Below are 24,329 nucleotides of genomic sequence, written 5' to 3' on the forward strand. Positions count from 1 at the left end.
TGCCACACTCTAGGGAGACTGATAATTGCTTCATGAATTTGCTTAGATATTTATGTAAGATACCCAAACAACTTTTATTAGACCGGAAGGTTTCAGGGCTGTGGCTTTGTCGCTCCCTGATTGGCTCTTCATGCATCTGTTTATCTCTGGAATTCCACAAGGAATCTCAAAGATATTACAAAAGGATAATGTCATAGTTTCGAAGCAAAAAACCAGACTGTGATTTGTAAACGGTTAGCAGAACCGAAGATTCCCCGATGAGTCTTTTTTTAGGCATTGTGCCCAATTCTTTTTAACATCTTTTCTGTTTAATTTAGAATTTTAGATAAGAGATGACAGAGTAAGGTTTAGATGTTAGGAAAACATTCGAACCAGCACATTTTGAAGGTTTTTTAGAAGACATGTTCTGTCATACTGTACAATAACAGTTCATCTTACATTTACTCTGAGTGAGATGTAGGGAAAGGGGTGTGTCTTAGAAGAATTGAGTTCATTAGTTGCTCCCAGAGTGACCTGTCCAATGGCATTTTTTTTTTAACTCCAATGACAAAAGCATTTGGCAAAATGATTAAGAAAAGCAGATAACAAATGTTTTTTGCAATTAAAAAATATATATAACTATTAATAATTTATTATAATTAATTGCTTTAGTATTTTGAATCATTAATTAAATATTATAAATAATGTTAAATTATTTATTTGAAAATTTATTTTGTTTTATTTAAACAAGCAGTTTTAAGCATCTATTCGCTTGCCAATGTAAAATTCTAACCTATTTGTTTTTATATTTGAATTATTTAATTGATAAATCATTAGTACATTTTATCCTCCAAAAAAAAGTGCAGGAAATAGTGTGTACACTACAATTAAAACTCAGTAAAAAAAAAAAAAACAGATCTCTTATATGCTCACCAATGCTGCGTATATTTGATCAAAAATACTGTAAAAACTGTGATATTGTGAAATATTATTTTAATTTAAGGAGTTAATATATTTTAAAATGTAGTTTTTTCGTGTGATGGTAAAGCTGAATATTCAGCAGTCATTCCTCCAGTCTTCAGTGTCACATGCTCCTTCAAAAATCATTCTAATATGCTGCTTTAGTGCTCAAAAATATTATTTGTATCGTTATCTGTAATATTTACTGTCACTTTTGATCAATTTAATGCATCCTTATGCGTGAGCCCAATATTAATTAAATCCATTATTAGTTAGCTACGTCCCATTTAACAGACCTTTTAAACCATTAAGATAAGAAAGCTGATTCCAGGGAAAGTTTCCCTGAGGAAACATGAGGGTTAAATGTCTTCCTCAGGGGCAAAAAAAGTAGGAGATTGTGATTCAATTAACTTTTGAGTTCCTAAATGTAAGAGCTTCAGTGTTTGTATTTGACCGGGATCCGTTTCCTGTGTTGGGATCTGTGCCCCCTCTAATGTCTTTGCTGCCAGTCCAGCTGTTGTTAGTTTGTGTGGCCCAGCTGGGCTCCTGTGGACAAGAGTCTGTTCACCCAAACAGGATGACATGAATGTATAGAGGAGCTGGGGGAGGAAGTCAACCTGGTGCTTCCTGCTTGCCGATGATGTCTCTGTCTGAGTCTTTGCAGGAGGGAAGCACTAGTGTAGGCTTTCTGTGTTATAAATAGTTACAGTCCTGATCTGCACCACAGTGTCACAACCAGCTACCCAGCAGCCATATGGCTCAGTGGGGAACACGTCTGCGCCCGCCAAACTATGGAAACAATCCTCAGCTTAGATAAACTGGCATTTTATGTTTTCTGTGTAAGCTGCAGCTCTATAGACCAGATGCCCAAGCCAGGGCCTGTGGGCCAAAGTTGGCCTGTGATGACATTTTCCCCACCATTGTTTTGAGCCTGTTTCTTTCTGTATTTATAAGTAGTTCATATTTATAAACTGTTACTTGCCAGTCCTTTTATTATTTATGAAATTTACAACCCCAAATTGTTTTTAGTGTATTAGTGCCTGATGTGTTTTAGGAGCTTAAATGGATGTATGGATTCTGTGCTGAGTGTTTTGCATGCTAAACTTGAGTTCGCTGACCCCTGGATGACCCTCCAGATGTGCAGTAGTACTGATGATCATCAGTAGCAGCAGCGGTACCACCTGTACTAAAGCAGTTTCACGCTGTGACTGCCGCAAGCTCTGCTGATTACGCTCCTATATCCTCTAAAGTGTCAGATTATCAATGTCTTGATGCTGCAACTAGTCATGCGTTATAAGCCAGGACACAGAGGCACAAGTCAGCACCAGGAATTTCAGGAATCTCTTTAACTTTCCTGAGCACAATTAGTGTGGTAGACCTTTCCTCGTGTTCAAGCATCTGATATCAAACAAACACTGGGATAATGTTGCTGATTATAGCTTCATTTTTAATGCTGATGAGTGACTGGTTTTGTGAAGGGGGTCGAGTTTCCTCATGTTCTACTCTGATAACGTATCACTTGAGGGGAAAAACAGTTGAAGGAAAAGTGCTTTTGTAGTTTGAGCTGTTTCCGATGACTTTTATGATGTCTGTAAGACCCAAAGAGCCAAGATATCTGGAAAAGAACCAAACACAAGCATTCATTTCTATGGTAGTTGTTTGGTTCTGGAGAATTCTATAATAATCAGTCACCTGAGCCATATCTGTAATGCAGGGATGACCAAACCTACTCCTAGAAGGCCAGTGTCATGCAAAGTTTACCACAAATTTTTCACAAAATACTGTACCTGCCTGGAAGATTGTAGTAATCCTGCAGGCCTTGATCAGCTGGTTCAGGTGTGTGTAATTGGGGTTGGACACTGGCCCTCCAAAAACAGGATTAGATACCCCTGCTGTAATGTGACTAATCACTCAAGAGCTGCAGGACTGACAAAACTGATTGGTTGATGGCATGCCAAGAATGCACACAGTCCCAAACTTTTCACTAGTGACTGTCCTGAGTTACGATGTTAAAAACAGCAGACAGGGAAAAAATGGTTCATTTCACTCTTCTAAGAGTGCTCCAAAACATCTACAAATATATAATGAAAAATGAATGCTATATACATAATTTTTACTTTCTCAGATTGACCAAGACTGTATTTGATCAAGAATGCAGTAAAAATAGTAATAGTGAAATATTATTGTGGTTTTAAATGTTTTCTTTAAATCAAAAATTTAATTTTAAATTAAATTAAAATGATTTATTTCATGACAAATCAGAATTTTCAGATTTTACAGATATCAATCTAATATGCTGATTTGATGCTCAAAAAAATTTCTTATTAGTATGAATGTTGAAAACTGTTATTTGATGAATAGTAGATTCAGAAGAACACCATTTATCTGAAATATAAATATTCTGTAACATTATACATTTCTTTAATTGACAGTTTTGATAAATTTACTATATCCTAGTTGAATAAAAGTATTTAATTTCTTAAAAAAAAAAAAAAAAAGCATACTGCCTCAATTTTTGAATGGTAGAGTATGTTCCTTCCAAGTCATTTTATCAGAAAACACAGCTACTTTTGAATTGTCTGTGGAGTGGAGAGTTTGTGGTATCTACCATCAACTCAGCACAGTCAAACGTATTTAATATTCTGTTATGTGTAGAAAGATTTTGGGCCAATGATCGTTTGTCATGGGTCGGGGCTACCTAGTGCAGAAACGGCAAACATGGGGCCAATAAAATGTCCTGTCAATCAGTGTGGCAGCTGCTGGTTAATGGAAAAAATAATGCTTTATGCTGCAAATCATCGATGTTGCATGTTTTTCACATTCAGGATGTTTTCATGTTAATGTTTTGTAGGAGGACATCCTGAATCATCCGCATCAGTGAATCTGTGAGGATCTTGTACAAAATAAACAGCAAAATTAGCAGAAATAATCCTCCCGTAGGCTTTTTGTGGTCTGAAAGATATGGTGTGTAAGGAAATCTGCTGATGTTCTCTGTGATATTCAGTATTTTAAGCCAATTGGATTGGCTGAGCTGAAAGTCAAACATAGAAATCCTAGATGGAGTCGACTGATTGGTGAGTCACTGTGAGGTCATGAGCACAGCATGAAACTGATAAAGTCGTCTGTGTTCTCGACCATGCTGACAGAGGCCTGAGAGAGGTGTTGATGAGTTATGGTTATTCAGATATCAAAAACAGAAACACATTGGGATATGTAACCAGGCAATGGTGTAATGACTGTCACCTGCGCTTACTGGTTAGATTCACACCTTTTAATCACATCTACCTGGCCAGGTGCCATGCTACAAACACGTGAATAAGGTATGCCTGTTGACACCGCCTCATCTTTTACAAACAAGCTGACAGCAAACAAAGCCATGTGTTAGAGATTATGGATGCTATCAGATGGAGGAAAGGTATGCAGACCACAGGCATATGGGATAAGACTCTTAGCAGATGTTCCCAAAATGTTCAATAAACTTCGGATTGTAGCTTGCAGCATTAAACTGACACTTACATAACTCTGCTTTGAGCAGGTTTAAGGTCTGTTTTGTGTTCCTGGCTGTTTAATTATTTAGGTGATGAGGATTTTGTGCATGTATGAGGTTTGTTTTCCTTCGGATCTCTTTGTGGGATAGTGGCTGTGAATATTTACTTGAGTCAGATACAATACTGGTGCTTTCTCACTCTCTCTTGACCGCCAATAGCCTTGATTGTGACCCCATCACAAACATTACTTTTGCAGCTGTAGACAATAGCCGCCTACTTGCATGTTTTGCAAAGGGAAAGGCAGCAGTAAATAGAAGGCCATACATTGGCGTGTTGACCCCTGACCTCTTTGACTAGAAGAGCTCTAAGGAATTCCTCAGTTGTCCTGAGGGAATTGCCCCTGCGGTTTGTGGCCAGAGGCCGGCCGTAGTGTCATGACTCTTCAGATATTTTTTGGGTGAGATCTTCAGATGGATGATTTTTCCAGTTGCTTCTGAAAGGGAAGAAATATGAACAGCGTGATGTTAACTTATCCCACTTACGTCATCCTTGAACAAACAAAGGAGTATGTAGTATTGATGGAAGTGTACTGTGTCAGAATGATTGGAACTGAATTATTGAGTCCGTAAGAACACTTGAAGCTGGAATTAGTCCGGTTAGCTTGATCTAATGCTTGCTTTAAAAGTCAGGTCATTCATTTAGGTAACTAAATAAAATTTATTAGAGAACATAACTAAAGTAACTCATTGGAATTCATTGGCATGATATTTACTGATTATTAAAGGGATATTTCACCTAAAAATGTTCTTCTATTTGTAATTTTTTTTCATTTACTCACTCTCATGTTATTCATGTCACATTCATTAAGGAATCGAATGATAAAGGATAAAGAAAGAAGTTGTGTATTTAAAAGCCGTGGATAAGACTTCTCACAACACATCCCACAATTTTTATGTATCGAATCGGTAGGGGGAGAATAGACTTTTTTTGTTTGAACACATTCAGCCACAAGAGTGTCTATGCTATGAAAAAAAACTCTGAAAGTGGAAAAGCTCAAATGGTTTAGACCCCATTCACACTTGGATTTAGTGCTGTCCACTTGTGATTGGATTGACAAAAATGCATATTAATATCAAGTGTAAACAGGAATATTGTGTCAATGAGTTGAAGTCTGGATCAGTCCAATTTGTGAACAAATCGTTCGTTCGAGCTAGTTCTTTTCAAATGAACTGTTTGTTCAGGTTCCTAAATTAGAAGAACCATTTGTGAGTGAACAATGGCTTAAATTTGTGTCTGTTCCCCATGTAAAGATATTGTATGTAATCAAAAGGCCTGGTAAACAAGGAATTCTTACTAATTTAAAGTTATTTTTGGGTCATTTTTAGAGCTTATAACTGAGTGTGTGGAAAAATCTAAATGAAGATCAATTAAAATATTGAATCATATCAGTCATATGGCATGAGTGTGAACTGTTATTATTATTTTTTAATCAATTTAGAACTTCATGTAAAACCTGCAGTTTGATTTAATGATGCCGTTTGATAATGAATGAATTCATTCAATCAGTACTTTAATCTGTCATAACCCTACAGCTGATGTAAAGCATCCGATGTTTTGTCATCTTGTGGGTTTATTTCCTGTGGTGAGATGGAAGAGTCTTGTCCAGCCACCAAAGCCATTCTTAGGATGATAATCAATGAAGAAATGTCAGAAATTGTGCATTTGTAATTCTACTCTAATGAAGCAATACTGCAATGATGATGATACACTTCGTGGCTTTTGGGATGAGTGTGCTTCAGTGATATTGAATCCATTATTCTAGAGGGAAGGAGGAATGACACATCAGGAAATTAGATAATACGCACACACGCATATAAGCCTGTGGTAAATGACAAAGTAAGCTGCTGCGGTTGTTCACGGCCAAAGAAATCCCATTATGCGTCAGAACACTCCAAAGGTAATTGAACCGTATGTGTTTGAGTACTCATGCAAGTGTCTCTCTATGTGAAGTGATAATGATTGCTGTCTGTTGTTGTCATATAGGCCAGCTCAGGGTAAACTCTGTCCTTTCCCCCCTGTGATGAATGAATCCCTGGCTCTCGTGGCACCTTTCCATGTGCTCAATCGCTCTTCCATAGAGATGAGCACAAATGCCTTCCAGATGGCCAATCCAATCTGGACTGAGATCTTATCTGGACTACCACATGTCAGCACCAAGCCTTTGTAGCCTTACTGTCCAACGGTCAACCAGTGTTGGATTTTCAGTACGCTCAAGCTTCTTAATGATGTGCTGGTGTCACAAACAGGGGTTTTCTTGTGAATGGGGCCATTTTTCAGCAATGTGATGTACACACCTACCTCACATTGGAAGCATATCTTCAATTATTTTTGCTTGGCAGATGAGAAAACAGGTGGAAAAAACATATTTAAGAACCAGAGAATCATGCAGTCTTAGGGGGGAAGGTTTATCAGTTTATCAGGTCTACAGTTTATCAGTTATGTGTCTCTTCCCTTGTCACCCTCATTTTCTTTTGTGTCTCCACTGTCCTGTGGTGCCATGGCTCGTTTCCACCCCTGTGAGCAGCTCAAACAGCCGTGAACTTTGAAGCCCCTCATAGCGGAAGTGCGGGACTGGGGGCTGAACTCAAAGAGGACTTTGTTGCAGCAGCCATGCTTGAGGGGTGATGGGGAATCAGAGTCACGAAGAAAGAGGGCCGAGCTCAGATCCCCTCTTTCAAACCTCATCCTCCTGCCACTGGGCTCTTTGTCTCCATTAGCTGGGTCGCGGCCACAAAGAGAGTATTTTTTTTCGCTCTCTCTCCCCCCTTCCCTCTTGGTTTATTTATTCGATTTCACGCCATGCCGGCCAAAATGTCCCCGTCCTTGCGTCCAAAACTACTTCATACCCTTTTGCAGCGAGGCAGATTCTCACAGGGAGCCATGAAAGGGCCCTTTGGAAGGGCTGGGGTGTGTTTTTAGCTGGGCATTCACAGGAAGCGTGAGCATCGGATTCAGTACGTTTTACTTTTGCTCACGTTGTGGGAACCAGTTCGGGTTGTAAAGATTCTCCTCACTTGCACTGGAGAAAGGGGACAAATGTGTGATTTGGAGAACCTCAGGGGTTCTTCTGTGACCCTTTGCTGTTCACTGAATGCTAAAGTACCAGCAAGTAAACACCACTGTTTGTTTAAAGCAGGAAAATCAACTTTAGGCAGGATGCTGTTAGTCCTGACATGTGCTGAGACATTTAACTTGAGGAAGACTGGCTGAGTTGATGTCCTGGACAAAGGCAGAGTGGACTTCCTATAGGTTAACAGTATCCTGTCACTTAGCAGTACCCATAATATCAGACTGGATGAGTTTGTTTCATCAGGCACCTTCAGCCCTCACAGTGATGCATATAGTGCTGTGGGTTTATAGTCAACATGAAATCAAAATTGACCACATTGACTTTCGTTACATGTTCCTGGGCTTTTTGCGAATGATTCAGCAGTACATGTTATTCCAAAAGAAAAGTTGTTTGTCTTCTTTGTAATGTTCTTCTTCTGAAATGACTTTCTTTTTCCGCTGATGTCAAGTACATTGCACAGGCCAATGGATAATGTTGACATTTAGACATTGTTTTATTAAACACACGTTTGATATGACTCTATTCTGGTATGCAACGCCCACTTTTCACAATCCAATCAATTCCTGATGGGTCACTGAATATACCAATCATTCTGAAATACATCAAATTATAGAGTTGGGGTTTCACATTGTAAACTAAGGTGGTTGGTTATGCTGTCATTTCAGTTATTGACTGTACTGTACATGTGAGTGTTGTGTAGTCTGGTGAATCCTGAACATTAAGATGAGTTTGGCTTTTATTATTTCAAACTTTTGATTGTGCATTGTATTTCCTTCAAACTGTCCTAGTTTTTCCAGAATGCCTGAGTTCACTTTATTGTTATGCATTTGAAACTCCTCCTCATTGTTGCTGCTGTAGAATTACTGCTGAATGAAAGCAAATTCATCAAAATCAGGCAAATTGACTGTTAGGAAAGTGTCTGCAGAAATGTTTGCTGTCTGTTTCCGCCTGAACGCGGAGTAATCACATTCAGTTTTCTGAGACGGTAGTCTAAAGATACTATATTTTGAATTCAGAACTTTATTTATCCATGCAATGATGAGTTGTTATTGGAAACAGTATTGCTAATATTCAGGGAATGCTATATTTACATTTACTGGAGATGAATTGTGATTGTAAATGTGAAAATGTCTGTAAATGTGAAACATTCTTGTTTGATGTGTCAGTATACAGTAGTCTTACCCTGACGGAGAAAGAACTTTGATATGCTTTTATATCATCTCAGCCCCTTAGTAGTAGTGTAAGACATTGTTCACTTTGGTGCTAGCTTTTTAGTGTAAACATCTGATATTAAAAACTGTTAACCAGCAGCAGTTCCGTTCCGTACTGAGCTTAATTCAGGTAAATTTGCCCATGTTGTTTAAAAGTCAAAAAGTGGCCCGATTTACCTGAATTCACACCATTTTATATAGGCCTTATCCTCCTTAAAGGAGTCATGAACTGAGAAACCAAACATTTCTTGATCTTTTGACAAATAAGAGATCATTGTACTATTATAACATCCTGTAAGTTTCAGAACTCAAAACTTAGTCATTACTCTAAAAACATTTTATTTGAAAAATTTAATTAACAAAATATAATTTGATTATCATTTGTTGGACCAGGATGTGACCTGTAGGCTTTAGGTTTAGCTTTGTAAGTTCAGAAATTGCACTTGCACACATTGTTCTGTGTAGCGCCTGTAAAAACAGTACATCACTGTTTTTCAAATGTCTCACTTCTGTTTCTTTGTTCGATTAGTAGGAATCACATGCTACAGTGAAGGCTTAGAAGTGTGCCTTAATGCTTTTGCGTTTCCGTTTTTTGCGTTTTGCTTTTTTTCCTGATCTGTAGCTTCCCTTATGGTGTTAAGCAATTTAGGCTCTCCCGGACCAATGTTTTCTGGCTGATTTTGATCGGAATTTGACAGATTCTTGCATAAAATGGGGTCACAGCTGTTGACATTTTTTATTTTATCAAATCAACAAATTGGTAGGTACAAAGCTAACAATCCTAAATGCTATGCCTTTTGTCCACTTGTTTTAGTCAATGATTTGGAGGGGCCGTCTCGTTTAAAGAAAATTCTGAGTTTACCCTAGTTTCACAACCAGAGGTTTGAAAAGAGCATGTTGCAATAGCCAGACTTGTCCCTTATTTCAATAGAGTGCCACTGTATTTGCCCTGTGTGACAGACTTCACGTGCTTTTATGTACGTGCATGTGATTAAAAAACAGGATCTCAGTAACACATAAGAGAATATTCTAGAAATCAAATAGTGTCTGGACTACCCACTGTCTTGCTGTAAAGTAAATTAACCAAGGTAATTTTTAACAGGAAACCATCTGACATTACATGATGTGGCTTTCAATGATATTCTAATTGATATCCCAGGACACGTTGATTGTCCACCACACTTTCTTTCACCGTCTGTGGCCTGTCGCTGCTAGGTCAACCAGAACAGTGCTAGTCTCGACGTCTGCTGATGGCAGAAGTGGTGGCAGCAGGCTCTTGACCCTCAGTCCTGTTGGGAGAGGTTGAAGTCCATGACAGCATATGGGCAGTCTGGTTTGGTCCACCTTACTGTCTGACCATCTTTGCCTGACTGCTTCACATCAAACAAAAGGCTTGTTGCCCATGTCTGACCTTCTGTCACTCTGAAATTCAGCACGGCTGGTGGGTTACATCTCCTGCGATGTGAGACAGTAAAGTACGTCAATCAAACTTTCACCTCTTTCAGCATAATTGTGTGAATTCACAATGTTTTACTCTGTAAAATTATATTTTGTTACTCTCTGATCGGAGGCTTCACTTCCCTCACATCAAGAATGGCTACAAACACACTATTCCCTTAAGGATTGAAGTCTTTGGGCCTGAACACTACCCCAGTGAGTGTGTCGAAAGAATTTGCAAGTCTGAGATCAGAGCCCAGATTCGTCCACACTGCCTCAAGTTGTTTATCTGTTTTAGCAGCCCACTGGCTTGCATGTGGCCTTATTTCTCTGCACTGACCACACAAAGCAGGAGCTTCTTCACACCGCACCGTTTCCTATATAGAGTCATATCCTTCCTCTTTTTGTTTTTCGTAAAGAACTCAACTTTATTTCTCCCTTCCTCACAAGTATCACCTCAGTTCATCCATTGCTCTGATTTCGGGGGTGTTCTTTCTTTAAAAAGGTTGTATTTTTAGAGGAAGGTTCTCATTTCCTAATTGCACTCAGCATTTACTAATCGGTGGAAAGTGAAAACCAGATCATCTTTCCTGAAGACTCTTAAAACCGAATGTACACGTTTCAATATTAGCTTGCTGTTTTACAAATTGCCTATGTTCAGAATGGAAATATTAACAAGTATACTGCAGAGTATACACTTTAGACCTCATACTGTTTTTAGAATACTGAAACAGCAGCCATTATTCCACTATAAACATAGGGCCCTATGAAATCGGTTTTATTTTTTCCCATATTCTATTTTTTTTTTTTTTTTTTTTCAAATTCAGTTTTTTACCATTTTAAATTTTTCTGGATTCCGTTTTTTTTTTTTTTCTTTTTTTTTTTTCATTTGAATTTTACTAGACACTTTTTCTTTTTTTTTTCTTCTTTTTAATTATCAAAAAGCATGTTCAATTAATTGAAATCCTGAAACTTGGCTAGAATATTAAACAGCAGTTTATTAAAAGTTTAACAAATTACATTTTTAAAGCCCTATGAAATGTTATTTTTTCTCAAATTCAGTTTAATTTTTTACCAAATTCTATTTTCCATTAATTCTAATGGTTTCATTAAATATTAACAATCAAAAGCATCTCTAATTAATTGATTTTATATAAAACACATTATAAATTTATTTAGTTATTTTTTTCTAAAAATACTGCACATTTTTCAGTTTAATATGTCCTGGTAAATAATTTTCTGGTAAATATTCCTTTAAAAATGTTTTAATAATAATTTTATTAGTAGTACTATCATTACATTAAGTAATATTTCTGTCACGGTTTCTTCAAGTTAAATGCGGCTTAATATTCACAGACAATAGTCCACATTTGTATTTTGTGTGTACTGACCTACTCTTGATTTATCCATCCAAAATTGGGCAAATTCTGTGACATTCCACATTATACAGTAAATTCCATTTTTTATGACCGGACTCCACAATTCTGTCTGTGTTTTCCACATCCCGGAAATCATAGGGCCCTATAAGCATTTCAAACAGATGAATTCTAGATTATTACATAATACACATGACCTCATCATATATTGCAGTAATGGAAATATCTTCTTGAAATTTTCTCCTAACCTTTTGGTATTACAATGAAATAATGTGTTGAGAGTGAAAAATCCGTTATTACTTCCTGTTCATCTCGCACACTGGAAGTGGAAGGTCAGGTTAAGCACATTGCAAGCACTATTTCAAACACAAGCAATAATTCGTTTTTATTTATCCGTACTTGTTACTGGCAGAAGGCAGCACATTGGCATTGCTAATATCTGCTAATTGAGTTGCAGTGGTGTTTGTTTATCAGAGAGGGACTAAGTGGTGTGTCTGTTTGCATGATAATGAAAGACTCTCGCCTGTGAGAGAGGCGGTAAAGGAGGTCATTAGAGTGGCCCATCGCTGTTCAGTGTCTGACTCCTCCAGGAGCAAGCAAGTGTGACAGAAATGAGGACAGAGATGTGCTGGACCAAAGTGAATGGTTTTCACTCATGTCCACCTCTCAGCTCTGAGACTCTGGTAAGATCTGCCCATGTGCCATTGTTGGAACTGAACTGCTGAAGGTTATATCTGCACCTCCGCTGTAAAGTTGTATCTGAAGGATTCAGTTTGTAAGATTTTGTTTTTACGTTTAATGCTGCGGGTTGGAATCAGTGTCCAAAAATGTCTAAAAATGTCCAAAGTATCTAAATACCATAGATAGGCCATTAAAAATGGCCACAAATGCCCCGCAGGGTGAATTCCTGCTTTAATGTTTTTAACAGTTGATGCATCCCACTTGTTCATTTTCATTTTCTTTTTTCATACTAGGCCTTTCTAGTTTAGTTTAATGCAGACACTGTAGTGATTCTACACTGTCATAATAGCAAATATTGTTGATTGTTTTGCTGATATGAAGTTTTTTTTTTTCATGGAAATGTGTATAAAACACTTCCAAAAATTAAAAAAAGAAAGTATAAAACTGTATAACCTAACACAAGGACAAAAAAACGTGTTGTAGGCTATTGTTTTGTGCTATTTTATCTTGTGCATTATTTACAGCTACTTTTGTATTTGATATGTTTTTGTATTTGATTTATAGTTGTTCATACTGAGATTTAGTTAAATTGAAGATAAAATTGTGATTTAATTTTAAGATTAAATTTGAGATAAATCTTCATATTTTCAGAAAGAAAAAGAAAGAAAATTAATTCCGGGGGAAATTACTGCACTAAAAAAACTATTTCCTTATTCCGAATATGGCTACTTATTGATAAGTTTTTATGTCTATGTGAACAAACTGTGTTGGTTGCGACACGGTTTAAGTTTCAGACTTTTGTTCCAATTCTGAATATGAATTAATCATAGTGAGAGAGAGAATTAAGAAAATTGACATTTTAATGAGCCAGTTTTGAACAAATCATATAGGTTAATGTTAAAGTTAAGGCATTAAAGTTAAATTCCACTGACTTGTTCCCAAATTGTGAAAACTAACAAAACAAAATGTACTGACAGAAATGCACTTAACATGAATGTTTATGGGGAAATGATTAGCCACATATGCTGTCAATGGAGCTTCTTGTATATTTCTTTATAGAAGGCACTGCTGTGAAAGATATTGCCATGACTACAGGCCGTATAATGTCACCACAAGTACATTTACTTTACATTGATATTCTGTCCATGCACATGCATTTTAAAGGGGCTTACAGGAATTTGTATACCGTGTGGTGTTAAAAACTGCGGTGGACATGGCTGTGGTTTCTCAGATGCACTAAAGAGTGCATATTCAGTGCTTTGTGAGTGTTTATGTGTGCAAGTATTACTTCACAGTTTCCATGCGGTATATTGTTTTTGGCAGTAGTCCATCCTCAATACAAGGGTGAAAGGCCGTGCAAGCTTCCGAGTCTTTTTTTTTTTTTTTACCCTTCTATCTCAATGATGACAATCATTGTTTGATAAAGTGCTAATTTAAAGGAAAACCGTCTAAACAATGAACAGTGTTGATGTATTGTGTGTGGGAAACAGCAGCCTTTTTGTTACGGAAAAGGTTTGTTCTGCCTTTTCCTTCCTGAAATGCAAGAGGCCAAGGTCTCGCTCCTGTCATTGAATTAGTGTCAGTGTTTGGTTAAGGTCACCCTGTGTTGCAGGTGGCAAAATTATAATTTCTGTTTCCTGGCAAAGCATATCATTGAGGGGGAAAAAGAGTCAGCGAACAGCATGTTTCCTTTGTGGGGACATATGGACACATTCATGCTCTTCTTCATCTAATAGCCTGTGGCTATTCTACTGTGTGTAACTCTATTCCCCTGTTCCTCTTACCAGCTGGACAGAGCAGACAATCACAGTCTTCAGATATGTAAACCTCATCAGAGTGCTTACAATTACTCAGTTTGACTATAGACTATAGATAGATTTTCAGATTTTTTGCAATTAACCGTTTTCCTCACTCTCCTCTACGTGTCAGTTGCATTTGAAGTTTCCATTTGAGAGTTCTGTCCTCTCATTTAGGTTTTGTTCCAGCTCTTCTTTTTATTGAGCTGAAATGAAACGCAGGATCATCTGATTACTGAAAGAGATTGAAGTCACAACAAAATTACTTGTAAAGGTTGATGTGCAATATTTCATTAGCTCAGTGCCTCTTTGAATCAGAATGAATGAATTCATTTCATTTCGCACACATGCCCCCGGTTGCACCTGTCATCCTCTGCTGCTGACTTCACACTCTCCGTTGCCCAGAGAAACGGTTACCGTTGCCATGGAATCACAACGCAGTCTTGTAGTATTTGTTTATTTACGTGATTTTTTTTTCTTTTCTGACGTAAGCATGAGTGATGCAGGGAAAGGCCAGAGAAGGGCCAAATCAAGCCTAGGGAGGAAACTCTCAAACTCGTCAAGGTGAATGAAGTGTGCCTTTTTACAATGTAACAATTTTTACCTATCCCAGCTAATTGAGACCGCTATATGTAACCCTACTATTAAAATTTTTGAGCGTCATGATCATCCCAACAAAGCAGCATTGACTCAATAAATGGCACGAGTTTTGGGGTGGGGTTTAGGAAACAAGAATTCCTTTTTTTTTTTTTTTTTTTTTTTTTTTTATATATATTTAGAAATCTTTTCCATAAACTCCATCCATGTCGTGCAAACACTTATTTTACTCTTCACACCCTTCATTCTGTTTGTGTGTTGCGGTTTGGAGATTCCAATCCTGTCTATAACTCCACCAGCCCCTCGGGCTGAGTCACATGGATGACCATTTTATGTATTACTGCGGATGGGCCATATGAGAGATTTAAATTATCACACGCCTGAGGGACGGGCCCCTTGCATTGCCAACTGGAAATGTCAGTTACAAGTGTGTTCAGGTCCCTTCTGGGAAATCTGACTAGCTAAACATAAACCATGTCTTTCCAAACCTGTATGACTTTCTTTTTTCTGAAGAACACAAAAGGAGATCTTTTGACAAATGTGAAGACTGCTTTTGTCCATACAATGAAAGTCAATGGGGTCCAAAACGATGTACAGACAATAAACACTTTCTTCAAAAAATAGCGTTTTTGTTTTGCAGAAAATAGAAAGTCATAGAGGTTTGGAACAGTAGAAGTGAATAAATGACAATTTTTGGATGAACTCTCCCTTTAAGTTGAATTGAGCATTTCTTGAGTGCAAGCATATGATCTCACATGATGTTTACAGCTAAATATGTTGGAGAGTTTCTACAAACAAACACTCTTAGGAGCATAAGCTGCCATCCTAAATGTCTTCCAGAGATGCAGAAGTGTGACTGAGAGTTAGTCTGTCATTATCAGAAGGATGCCAGAAGGAGATACAGCGAGTGCTTCTCATTAGCCAACTTTTCGTCCTGTTATGTGGTAAAGGAAAAAGAGGCGTGATGGCCTGCATTCAAGGTCTTGTTCTCCTTTAAAATCCATGAGAAAGGGATGAAGGAGACTGGTGATGAGAGATGTTTCTACCAAAACAATCAGCCCTACGTTGACACACAAAATCACCTCACATGCTAATAAAAAGAATCAAAGAGAAAGATGGAATAATAAAAAAAAACCAACAATAGCAGAGATAGGAAAGCTGAAACCACTCGGGATAAGTCTTTAGCTGTGTGGTGTTGCTGTGGGAGACCATCGGAGACAATAGCCGGAGTTGACAGGTAATTTAACAGACACTGGGGCGGAGTGAGTCGAGCGCACTGTTAGCAGATCACCTCATTGCTGCTGTTCCCGCTGCTGATGAGAAGTGTTTTACAGAGCCAGAATTAGAAACAGTCAGTGAGTGGCAGACTGTCTTTCTCCAGGGGAGACTCTTCTAAAATTGTGCAAATCAGTGATGAAGATTTATAGTTCTCTCTCAACCCTCTGCTTCTCAGCAAGCTGAATGAAGATTATGGATAATGTGCCTGTCTACAGTTCACCAAATATACTGTTTACTCACAGAGTCTGTCTAAGTGTGGATATATCAGTGGTTCTCAGGGAGCCGGGGGCCCGGGGCCCACTAGGGGCCTTGGCAAACTTTCAGGGGGGCTTCAAGATGACTGAAAAGTACTTAAATTATGTTAAAACCAGATAAAAGCGTCAGCTAAATGAATAAATGTAAAACAACTAAAAATCTGGATATTTCTTATTTTAATTTACCCCCTCCAATTTTTTTTTTTTAAAGAATCAGTGTTCCCACTCATGGAAAAGCCATGTAAATTAATAAAATCTTATAACCCCGTGTACGTTTTTATAATGAATATATATTTTACTTGGTAGAAATTGTTAGTACTATATATATATATATATATATATATATATATATATATATATATATATATATATATATATATATATATATGTGTATGTGTATATATATATGTATGTATGTATGTATGTATGTATGTGTATATATATATATATATATATATATATATATATATATATATATATATATATATATATATATATATATATATATATATATATATATATATATGTATATGTGTGTTTTTGTCACTGTGTGTTTTTTTTATATGTGTGTTTGTCACTGAAGGTGAATGTTTAGTCTCTAGTCAGAGTTACAGGCAGAAAGAGGGTGTAAACCTACAGGAAGTGTTCTGAAACATTATCATAAGTGTGGCGACCATACAAATCTGCCCCACCTTCACACTGCAGTGATTCCTTGTGTAAACACTAACTTTTTTTCCCCCTCTGTGTGTCTCTCTATTTTTGTAAATCAACAGGCTTTTCTCCAGAGAATAAGGCAGACTGCAGAAAACCAACAATGTCTCACTCCAGAGCAGGTCAAGGTAAAAACATTTACATGCAGTATTATTATTTAGAAAATGTACAGAGGCTCCAAAATATTTGGACACTTAAAATGTTACTGCATTAGATTAAAAAGTGCCATTTTGTTTTATTTTTTTTTATTTATTAAAAATATCTCTTCCTTTCACGCAGATCTTGTTTTCTAACATTGAGTCCATTTTGGAAGTCCATTGTGAGTTTCTTTCCGCTCTGGATGCCAGTTTGCAGCCTGAACCCCAAGCACACCATTCTCTTGGACATGTATTCCTCAAGTTTGTGAGTCCATGAGATTGCATTTTAAATCATATTTGAACTAGTGTTTTTCTGATTAGCAACTTATTTATGATGATTTTTCAGCTATTTAGTCATGTAAATCCATCCCATTGTGGGATCATTCCCAGTATTCTAGATCTGTATGCATTCACCTCCTCCATTCTCTCAAAATACTATCAGCCCCGAGACTACCTGCCCTCCCTGTGGTATTTCTAAAAAATGTATTTAATGATGTTAGTTAGCAGCTCTAGGGATTTAGTAGAAGGTCTGTCTGCTCCACTTTATTTTGGATCTCAGTCCAAAATCACTGCATGACTAAAAAAAACAATACACCTGATCTTGATCCATTTTCAGTCAGTTGGTTTGTTACATTTTTCAGTTTCTGAAAGGCTTGATATGATATTATCTGGGTTACTATTTTATTTGTATTCAAATTTTGGGATATTACATAAAAAAAATTCAATGTAATATTCAGATTTTTCACATGCATTAAAGTTGCAACTTTATGGAAGCATTGCTGTCTAAATAGCTGTCTACAGTTGTAGCTTCTTTATCCATTTAAACAGTTCTGTATAAATTAAAATACTTTCCCTCTCTGGAAATATGGTAATAATGATGATTTGTGATTTGAACAGTGATTTAATTCATTTCTTAGTGTTGGCTGTCAGCCGAGCCATGCATTCTGGCACATTAACTCTTTCTGTCGTTCTCACAAGGAGTCATTTTGGGTTTGGCATCAGTATGTGACCTTCGACCAAGTTCACTGAAACATTCTGAGGTTTTAACCTCAAACTGGAGTGAATTTCCTCTTAATTGGACTCAATGTGCATATGTGTGTGTGTGTGTTTTGGATGAATGGTGCTATAAAGCTTATGCCAGGACAGATGTTTGTCTCGTTCATGGATGAGGTTGTGTGATGCTGCCAAACTCTCTCATTACAGGTGCTGAGGTCTGGTGCCCGAGGGCCCAACCAGAGTACTGACACACACGCATGCACACACACACTGCATACACATTAATGCAAATGCCAAACCCTCTCTAGACATGTACACACAAACATGTATAGAAAACACACACCTCTTCATATAGACAACGTGCACAGACAAATGAAGAGGGTGAAAGGAGAAAGAAAAGAGGAAAATACACAACTGCTCTCCAACCACACAGTGCCTGTGGAATCCCAGTATCGGTTTCCTGCTCTGTCAGGATGCCTCAAGCACCCTCATCCGTCAGGATTCACAGCGACCCCGTCAAGGTTACAGTGCCTACTCTGACTATTCCTGTGGAGCTCGAATAAATGACTTCCTACCCTCACCACATGCATCTTTAATAAACTGTCATCTCAGCCCTGATTTGATCCAGATGAACAGTTCATATGGACTTTTTTTAGCCAGACCCAACTCATTTTCATTTATTTTTTTTATTTTATTTTTTATGAAGGTTTAGTTGGACCAGCATTTATTTAAAAGCATTTATTTATTGGTCACTACATAATACTCAAACTCTCATCTGTGGTATTTGATAGTTTTTGATCATTTAAAAATAATAATAATTATAAAGAATGACTAGCTGTCCAAACTTTTAAATGGTAACGCAGTAGAGATTTGTTTTTAATAACTGCATGCTGGGATTAAACTTTAATAAAAAGCAATTGATCTTTAAACTCTTAAAAGTAAACAGTGCACATCTTTAATCATTAATGGGAGTGCATTGCTCACTTTTAAATGTCTGAAGATGAGTTGCTTTTTTTTTATTTAGCTTAGAACTTCCTATTTCCACCTAGCTTTGCACCCCACAGAGAGGGTGTGGCTTTCAGGCAAAACCAATGCACTTTGATTTCACTTCCTGTGTTGTTTTGAATAATGTAGGGCAAAATGACAGCACCTTGTTGCTTCTCTAGCAGTTTCACTACCTGAAATCTCCCCCCATGTCACTTTGCAGCTCAGTATTTGAGAGAATGGTTAAAGGAGGTGGTGTATTGGGCTGTGTAAAATTTATTAAAATGTTTATTATATGTTTAGTATTTCCCAGATGACCTGAGCTTAGGGCCTTGGACAAAAATTTGTGGGTGGATCAGAGGGTCTGCCAGCCTGGGACAAATTTTGTACCTGAACATGAGATGCATAAATCGGAATGTTCAAAAACATACCTCCTTTCTAACAAAAGAATGATATAAATCTGTTTGGACGGTCTTTAAAAAAAAAAAAAAAAAAAAAGTTTGACTAGCGAGTGTTTTGTCTCTCCTCTCTCCACTTTAGAGGGACCGTTTCTCTGTGTATGGCGAGTACTGTAGTAACCATGAGAAAGCACTCAGACTACTGATGGAGCTTAACAAGATCCCTGACGTACGCACTTTCCTGCTGGTAAGCACCTTTCCTTTTCAGAAATCCAGTCTGTTTTATTACATCATATTCTGATGAAGATCCCTCAAACATCCTGTGACCGTCCTGGCACAGATCAGTTTCACATATGAAGCCCTGCAACAGATTTCATTAGTGATCATTTCACATGAACATTAGTGGCTAGATCAGTTCGTCACAGGAAATAAATTTATCTCCACAATTTGAAGTGAAAGTGATACCCAAGCTTCTTTTACTGCACAAACCAGGATGTGAGAGTGTGCCTTTCAGTGCTTTCTATGGAAACCCACTGTATTCTCAACATGAAGCAGTTTAATGGGATGATGTGCAAATCCGATCATGTGTTTGTGTTTTCAGCATCTCATGTTGTTAGGAGGAAAAAAGAGCACAGATGTTCCTCTTGAGGGGTATCTCCTGTCTCCCATTCAGAGGATCTGTAAATACCCTTTGCTACTGAAGGTACAGCTTCCCTTTTTTCCACTATGGCCATTTACAAGCAAGTGCATTATGAGTTGATTATTTCTTCTATATTATACTACTTTGCAACATTCTGATAGCCATAGACAAACAGTAGCTATGTGTATGACAGGACAAACAAACAAACAAACCTAAAACTAAACATTTGCAAGACATTTCCAAATGAAAGAGGAAAAACTGTTAATTTTTTTTTTTTTTTTTAAATGGGTGTTACTGTTTAGCTAGCAGTTAGCTAACAGGCGTTTAGTAGCCTGCGTGGCCTTGATGGTATCCGAGGAAAGGAAAATTGTTTAAAAATAAAAAAAATTGAACTGTTGGGGAACGATGGTGTACATATAATTACAAAGTCATTGTCTTTTTTGGGAGTAAGATCATGAACGTATAAAATGGGGTCAATTTTGATTTACTATTGACTTTGCACACTCCTTTATAGCCCCTTGTGCATAGTATCTGAAGCATATCAGCAGATAGTTGATGTGTAGCTGTGTAAACCTGCTGTTTGTCCTTCAGGAACTTTTGAAGAGGACCCCTAAGAAGCATTCAGATTACCCCGCAGTAGAGGAGGCCCTGCAGGCCATGAAAGCCGTGTGCTGCAACATCAACAAGACCAAGCGACAGATGGAGAAACTAGAGGCTCTTGAGATATTACAGTCACGCATAGAGGGCTGGGAGGTGAGCTAGATGCATGATCGCTCATTGTCATAGATGATGCACTCTTTTCCTTGTTGATGGTTTTAAAGGAACAGAGCAGCACCAATTAGTTTTGTTTAATGTTTCTTTAAAAAACTCTTTGTCATAGGGTAGTTCCTTTTTAACAGTATGCTTTGTGATTATGAGAATTTAAGCGTAGCCTCGAAAGAATCATTGATGTGGACATGATCAGTGTCGCTTTGTGTCTGCTGATGACATTTTCTTAAGACAGGAAGAGGAAGTCTGAACACAAAGACCGTTACTATAGAGATCTTTTAGTTTTGTGTAACATGCAACAGTGTGCCACCACAAACTCCCCTCCTCTCTCTCTTTGCTCGTCTTTCCCCCACCTTCTTTTTTCCATCATCTTCTCTATGCCATAGTTACTTTGTCTCCATCCTCTGTTTCTCTCACTCTTTGTACCCTGTCCATTAATCCTCTTTATTGATTTATCCGATGCAGAACTGAGTAGTTGTACAAAGTGGAGTGTTTTCTATAGCTGGCAGTGAGCCTTAAGTGTTGCTTAGATGGTTAAAGTTTTCACCATTTACTGCATTCTTGCTCCTGTTGTGTTATTTTCTAGTCCCATTATGCCTCTGTGAATATTCCTGCAAAGCATGACAGGATGGGGATTATTTCACATATTTTAAAGTTTGTGGATAGGAATAGTCAGCCCATAAAAAAATATAATTGTCATTATTTATATAACATTATTATTTATTTATATGACAAGAATAAATACAAAATGTACATAACACTTCAGAAAACTTGTAATATAGAATATAATGGAATACATCTTATGTTTTTTTTGACACAATAAATCTTGACATTCTGGGTTTCCATTTACTTTCATTATATGAAAAAGAGCAGCAAGTACAATCTTGAACATTTCACAGAAGAAAGCAAATAATATGAGTTTGGATGACAGAATTATTCCTTCAAGGTTTCAATTCTTCAGAGATCATGTATTGATAACATTAAATATTTAACACAACATAACATGAGGGCTTAAACATGAGGCTTTATTTACACCCCAGCTATAGAGTGTTTCAGGATGTGGGGTCTGATTGAAAAGCAAATGCATTAAGTTTCCATTTAGTCCAGTGCTTCACCTTTATAGGTAAATAGTGCAGAACAAGCGGGAAGCAGATTCTCATCTCTCTAATTGACCCGTCTGGGCACGCCATTGATTAAGCAGAGAAGATGGAGTCTGCTTATCAAACACACTCACACACGCCCACACCTGCCGAGCATAGAAAATCACATCCTGTACAGAGTCAGCACAAACCGCAGCGTCAGAGTGGAATCAATTTTTAATGGTACTGGATATTGAACAGGACACAGTCTGTGTTACCAAAACCTGTCGGGCTTCCTCCGGCCCCTTAAAGACAAAGGGAACGCTTTTATCTGAGGTATAGATGGAAGGTCTGGTTTAGTGACCAGATTGGAATTGTTTTAAGTGAAATTTGACACTCTCACTGTCATAAAACACAAAGAGATTGCAATCAAAGGCAAATATAATGCCCGTTTGTTAAAAAGATGGATGATCAAATAAACTGATGTATACATCTTCGTAAATTTTTTCAACTGCTGCTACATGAACATAGTCAGCTAATCACTTCTGAATAAAATATTTATTGTAGAATGTTTATAGTCGAAACTCTTATACTGTTCTTTTTTCATGGAACTTGTGGAAACTTTATGGAAGTTGAATGTTTATCAAAATCAATACAAATGTTTCTTTTTGTTCTCCAGGGGACAAACTTGACTGATATATGCACTGAACTGTTGCTCCAAGGCAACATTTTGAAGATATCAGCTGGAAACATCCAGGAACGGGTCTTCTTCCTGTTTGACAACCTCCTAGTCTACTGCAAGAGGAAGTCCCGGTTAGGCCTTTAAGATGCTATTGAGTTTTATATTAATCTTGTCTGTATTATAGGAAAACTGTCTGCATAAACGTGCATAAACATGTTTTCTAGTAGATTACTGTTATCCCTAGTAAAACTTCAATGAAACAGCCATCAGAATAATGTGTAGGAACTAAACAATATTGGTCCAATTTTTTCACTCTTTAAAAACCCAGAGTGTCTGGGAAGAAATCCACCAAAAGGACAAAATCCATCAATGGGCCCCAGTACGTGTTCAGAGGCCGCATCAACACGGAGGTCATGGAGGTCGAGAATGTGGAAGACGGAACTGGTAGGTTTGAGTTTGTTAGTGCTTTTAAAGAGTTTTGCATGTGGTATGTATTTTCTTGCTGCGTAGAGTATTGAATTGTTAGCTTAGCAACATGCTAACTTCAAAGTCTATTCAAATCAGTTGAGTTTCCTGTGCAGCGAAGTAGTTTTTGAAGCTATTGTATCCTGCCACACAAATGTACATGTTTTAAAGATTTTTAAAGTAAAAAAAAAAAGAAGTCTGTTATGCTCTTCCCTGCATTTATTTCCATTAAAAATAATATTGTGAAATATTATTACTAGGGATGCAACAATACCATTTTTTCAGATCCGATCCAGAAAATTCTGAGTTTCGGCCAATTCCGATCCGATACCAGCGCAGTTTTTTTTTCTTTTTTTAAATCAATGTAGAATTTCTATACTTCTGTGTCACTCTTTTGTGTGTTAAACACAATCTATTAGACAACTTCATTTTAATGAAAAATAACATATATATATAAAATATATAGAGGCTGTTTACCTGGTCACTTCATGCGTTTTGTAATATAAATCCGATCGCTCAAACCACTTCAGGAGGTGGTCTGGGCCGCATTCCAGACGAAACTGGACATGTGTAAACGCATCTGGTTGTTAAAACCACATATGTAAATTTTACTTGTCCCAAAATGTAGAAAATAAAAATAAACGTGTGAGACTGTGTTATAAGCTACAGTTGTGGTCAGAATTATTGGAACCCTTGGTAAATATGATCAAAGAAGACTGTGAAAATTAACCTGCTTTGTTAATCCTTTTGATCTTTTATTTAAAAAATTCACAAAAAGCTAACCTTTCATTGGATAATAAGAATTTAAAATGGGGGGAAATATCATTATGAAATAAATGTTTTTCTCAAACACACGTTGGACACAATTATTGGCACCCCTAGAAATTCTTAAGAGTAAAATATCTCTGAAGTATACTCCCATTCATATTCACAATTTTGAGCACTCTAGGGTGATTATGAACATGAAATTATCCAGCCATGGCTTCCTGTTTCACAGAAATATAAATAGGAGGGAAAACAAAGCCCAAACTCCCTTAATCATCCATCACAATGAGAAAAAACAAAGAATATATTTCTGATGTGCAGCAAAAGATAATTGAGCTTCACAAATTAGTGAAGTGGCTTTAAGAAAAGAGCTAGAGCAGTGAAAATTCCCATTTCCACCATCAGGGCAATAATTAAGAATTTCCAATCAACAGAAAATGTAATGAAACTGCCTGGAAGAGGACGTGTGTCTATATCGTCCTAATGCACGGTGAGAAGGAGAGTTTGAGTGGCCAAA

General features: G+C 37.2%; 1 protein-coding gene across 1 annotated transcript in view; it reads left to right on the forward strand.

Moving 5' to 3' along the window:
• LOC306849473 (phosphatidylinositol 3,4,5-trisphosphate-dependent Rac exchanger 1 protein-like) overlaps positions 1–24,329 on the forward strand; it is a 73,094-nt gene that overhangs the window by 2,560 nt on the left and 46,205 nt on the right. The window contains exons 2-8 of the mRNA XM_079384518.1: positions 16,961–17,026; positions 17,178–17,300; positions 19,556–19,660; positions 20,015–20,116; positions 20,645–20,806; positions 22,580–22,713; positions 22,911–23,026. Of these exons, the coding sequence (XP_079240644.1) occupies positions 16,961–17,026; positions 17,178–17,300; positions 19,556–19,660; positions 20,015–20,116; positions 20,645–20,806; positions 22,580–22,713; positions 22,911–23,026 (808 nt within the window). The remainder of the gene's footprint in view (positions 1–16,960; positions 17,027–17,177; positions 17,301–19,555; positions 19,661–20,014; positions 20,117–20,644; positions 20,807–22,579; positions 22,714–22,910; positions 23,027–24,329) is intronic.

This window comes from Barbus barbus, assembly GCF_936440315.1.
Source record: "Barbus barbus genome assembly, chromosome: 29".
In the NCBI taxonomy this organism is placed as follows: Eukaryota; Metazoa; Chordata; class Actinopteri; order Cypriniformes; family Cyprinidae; genus Barbus; species Barbus barbus.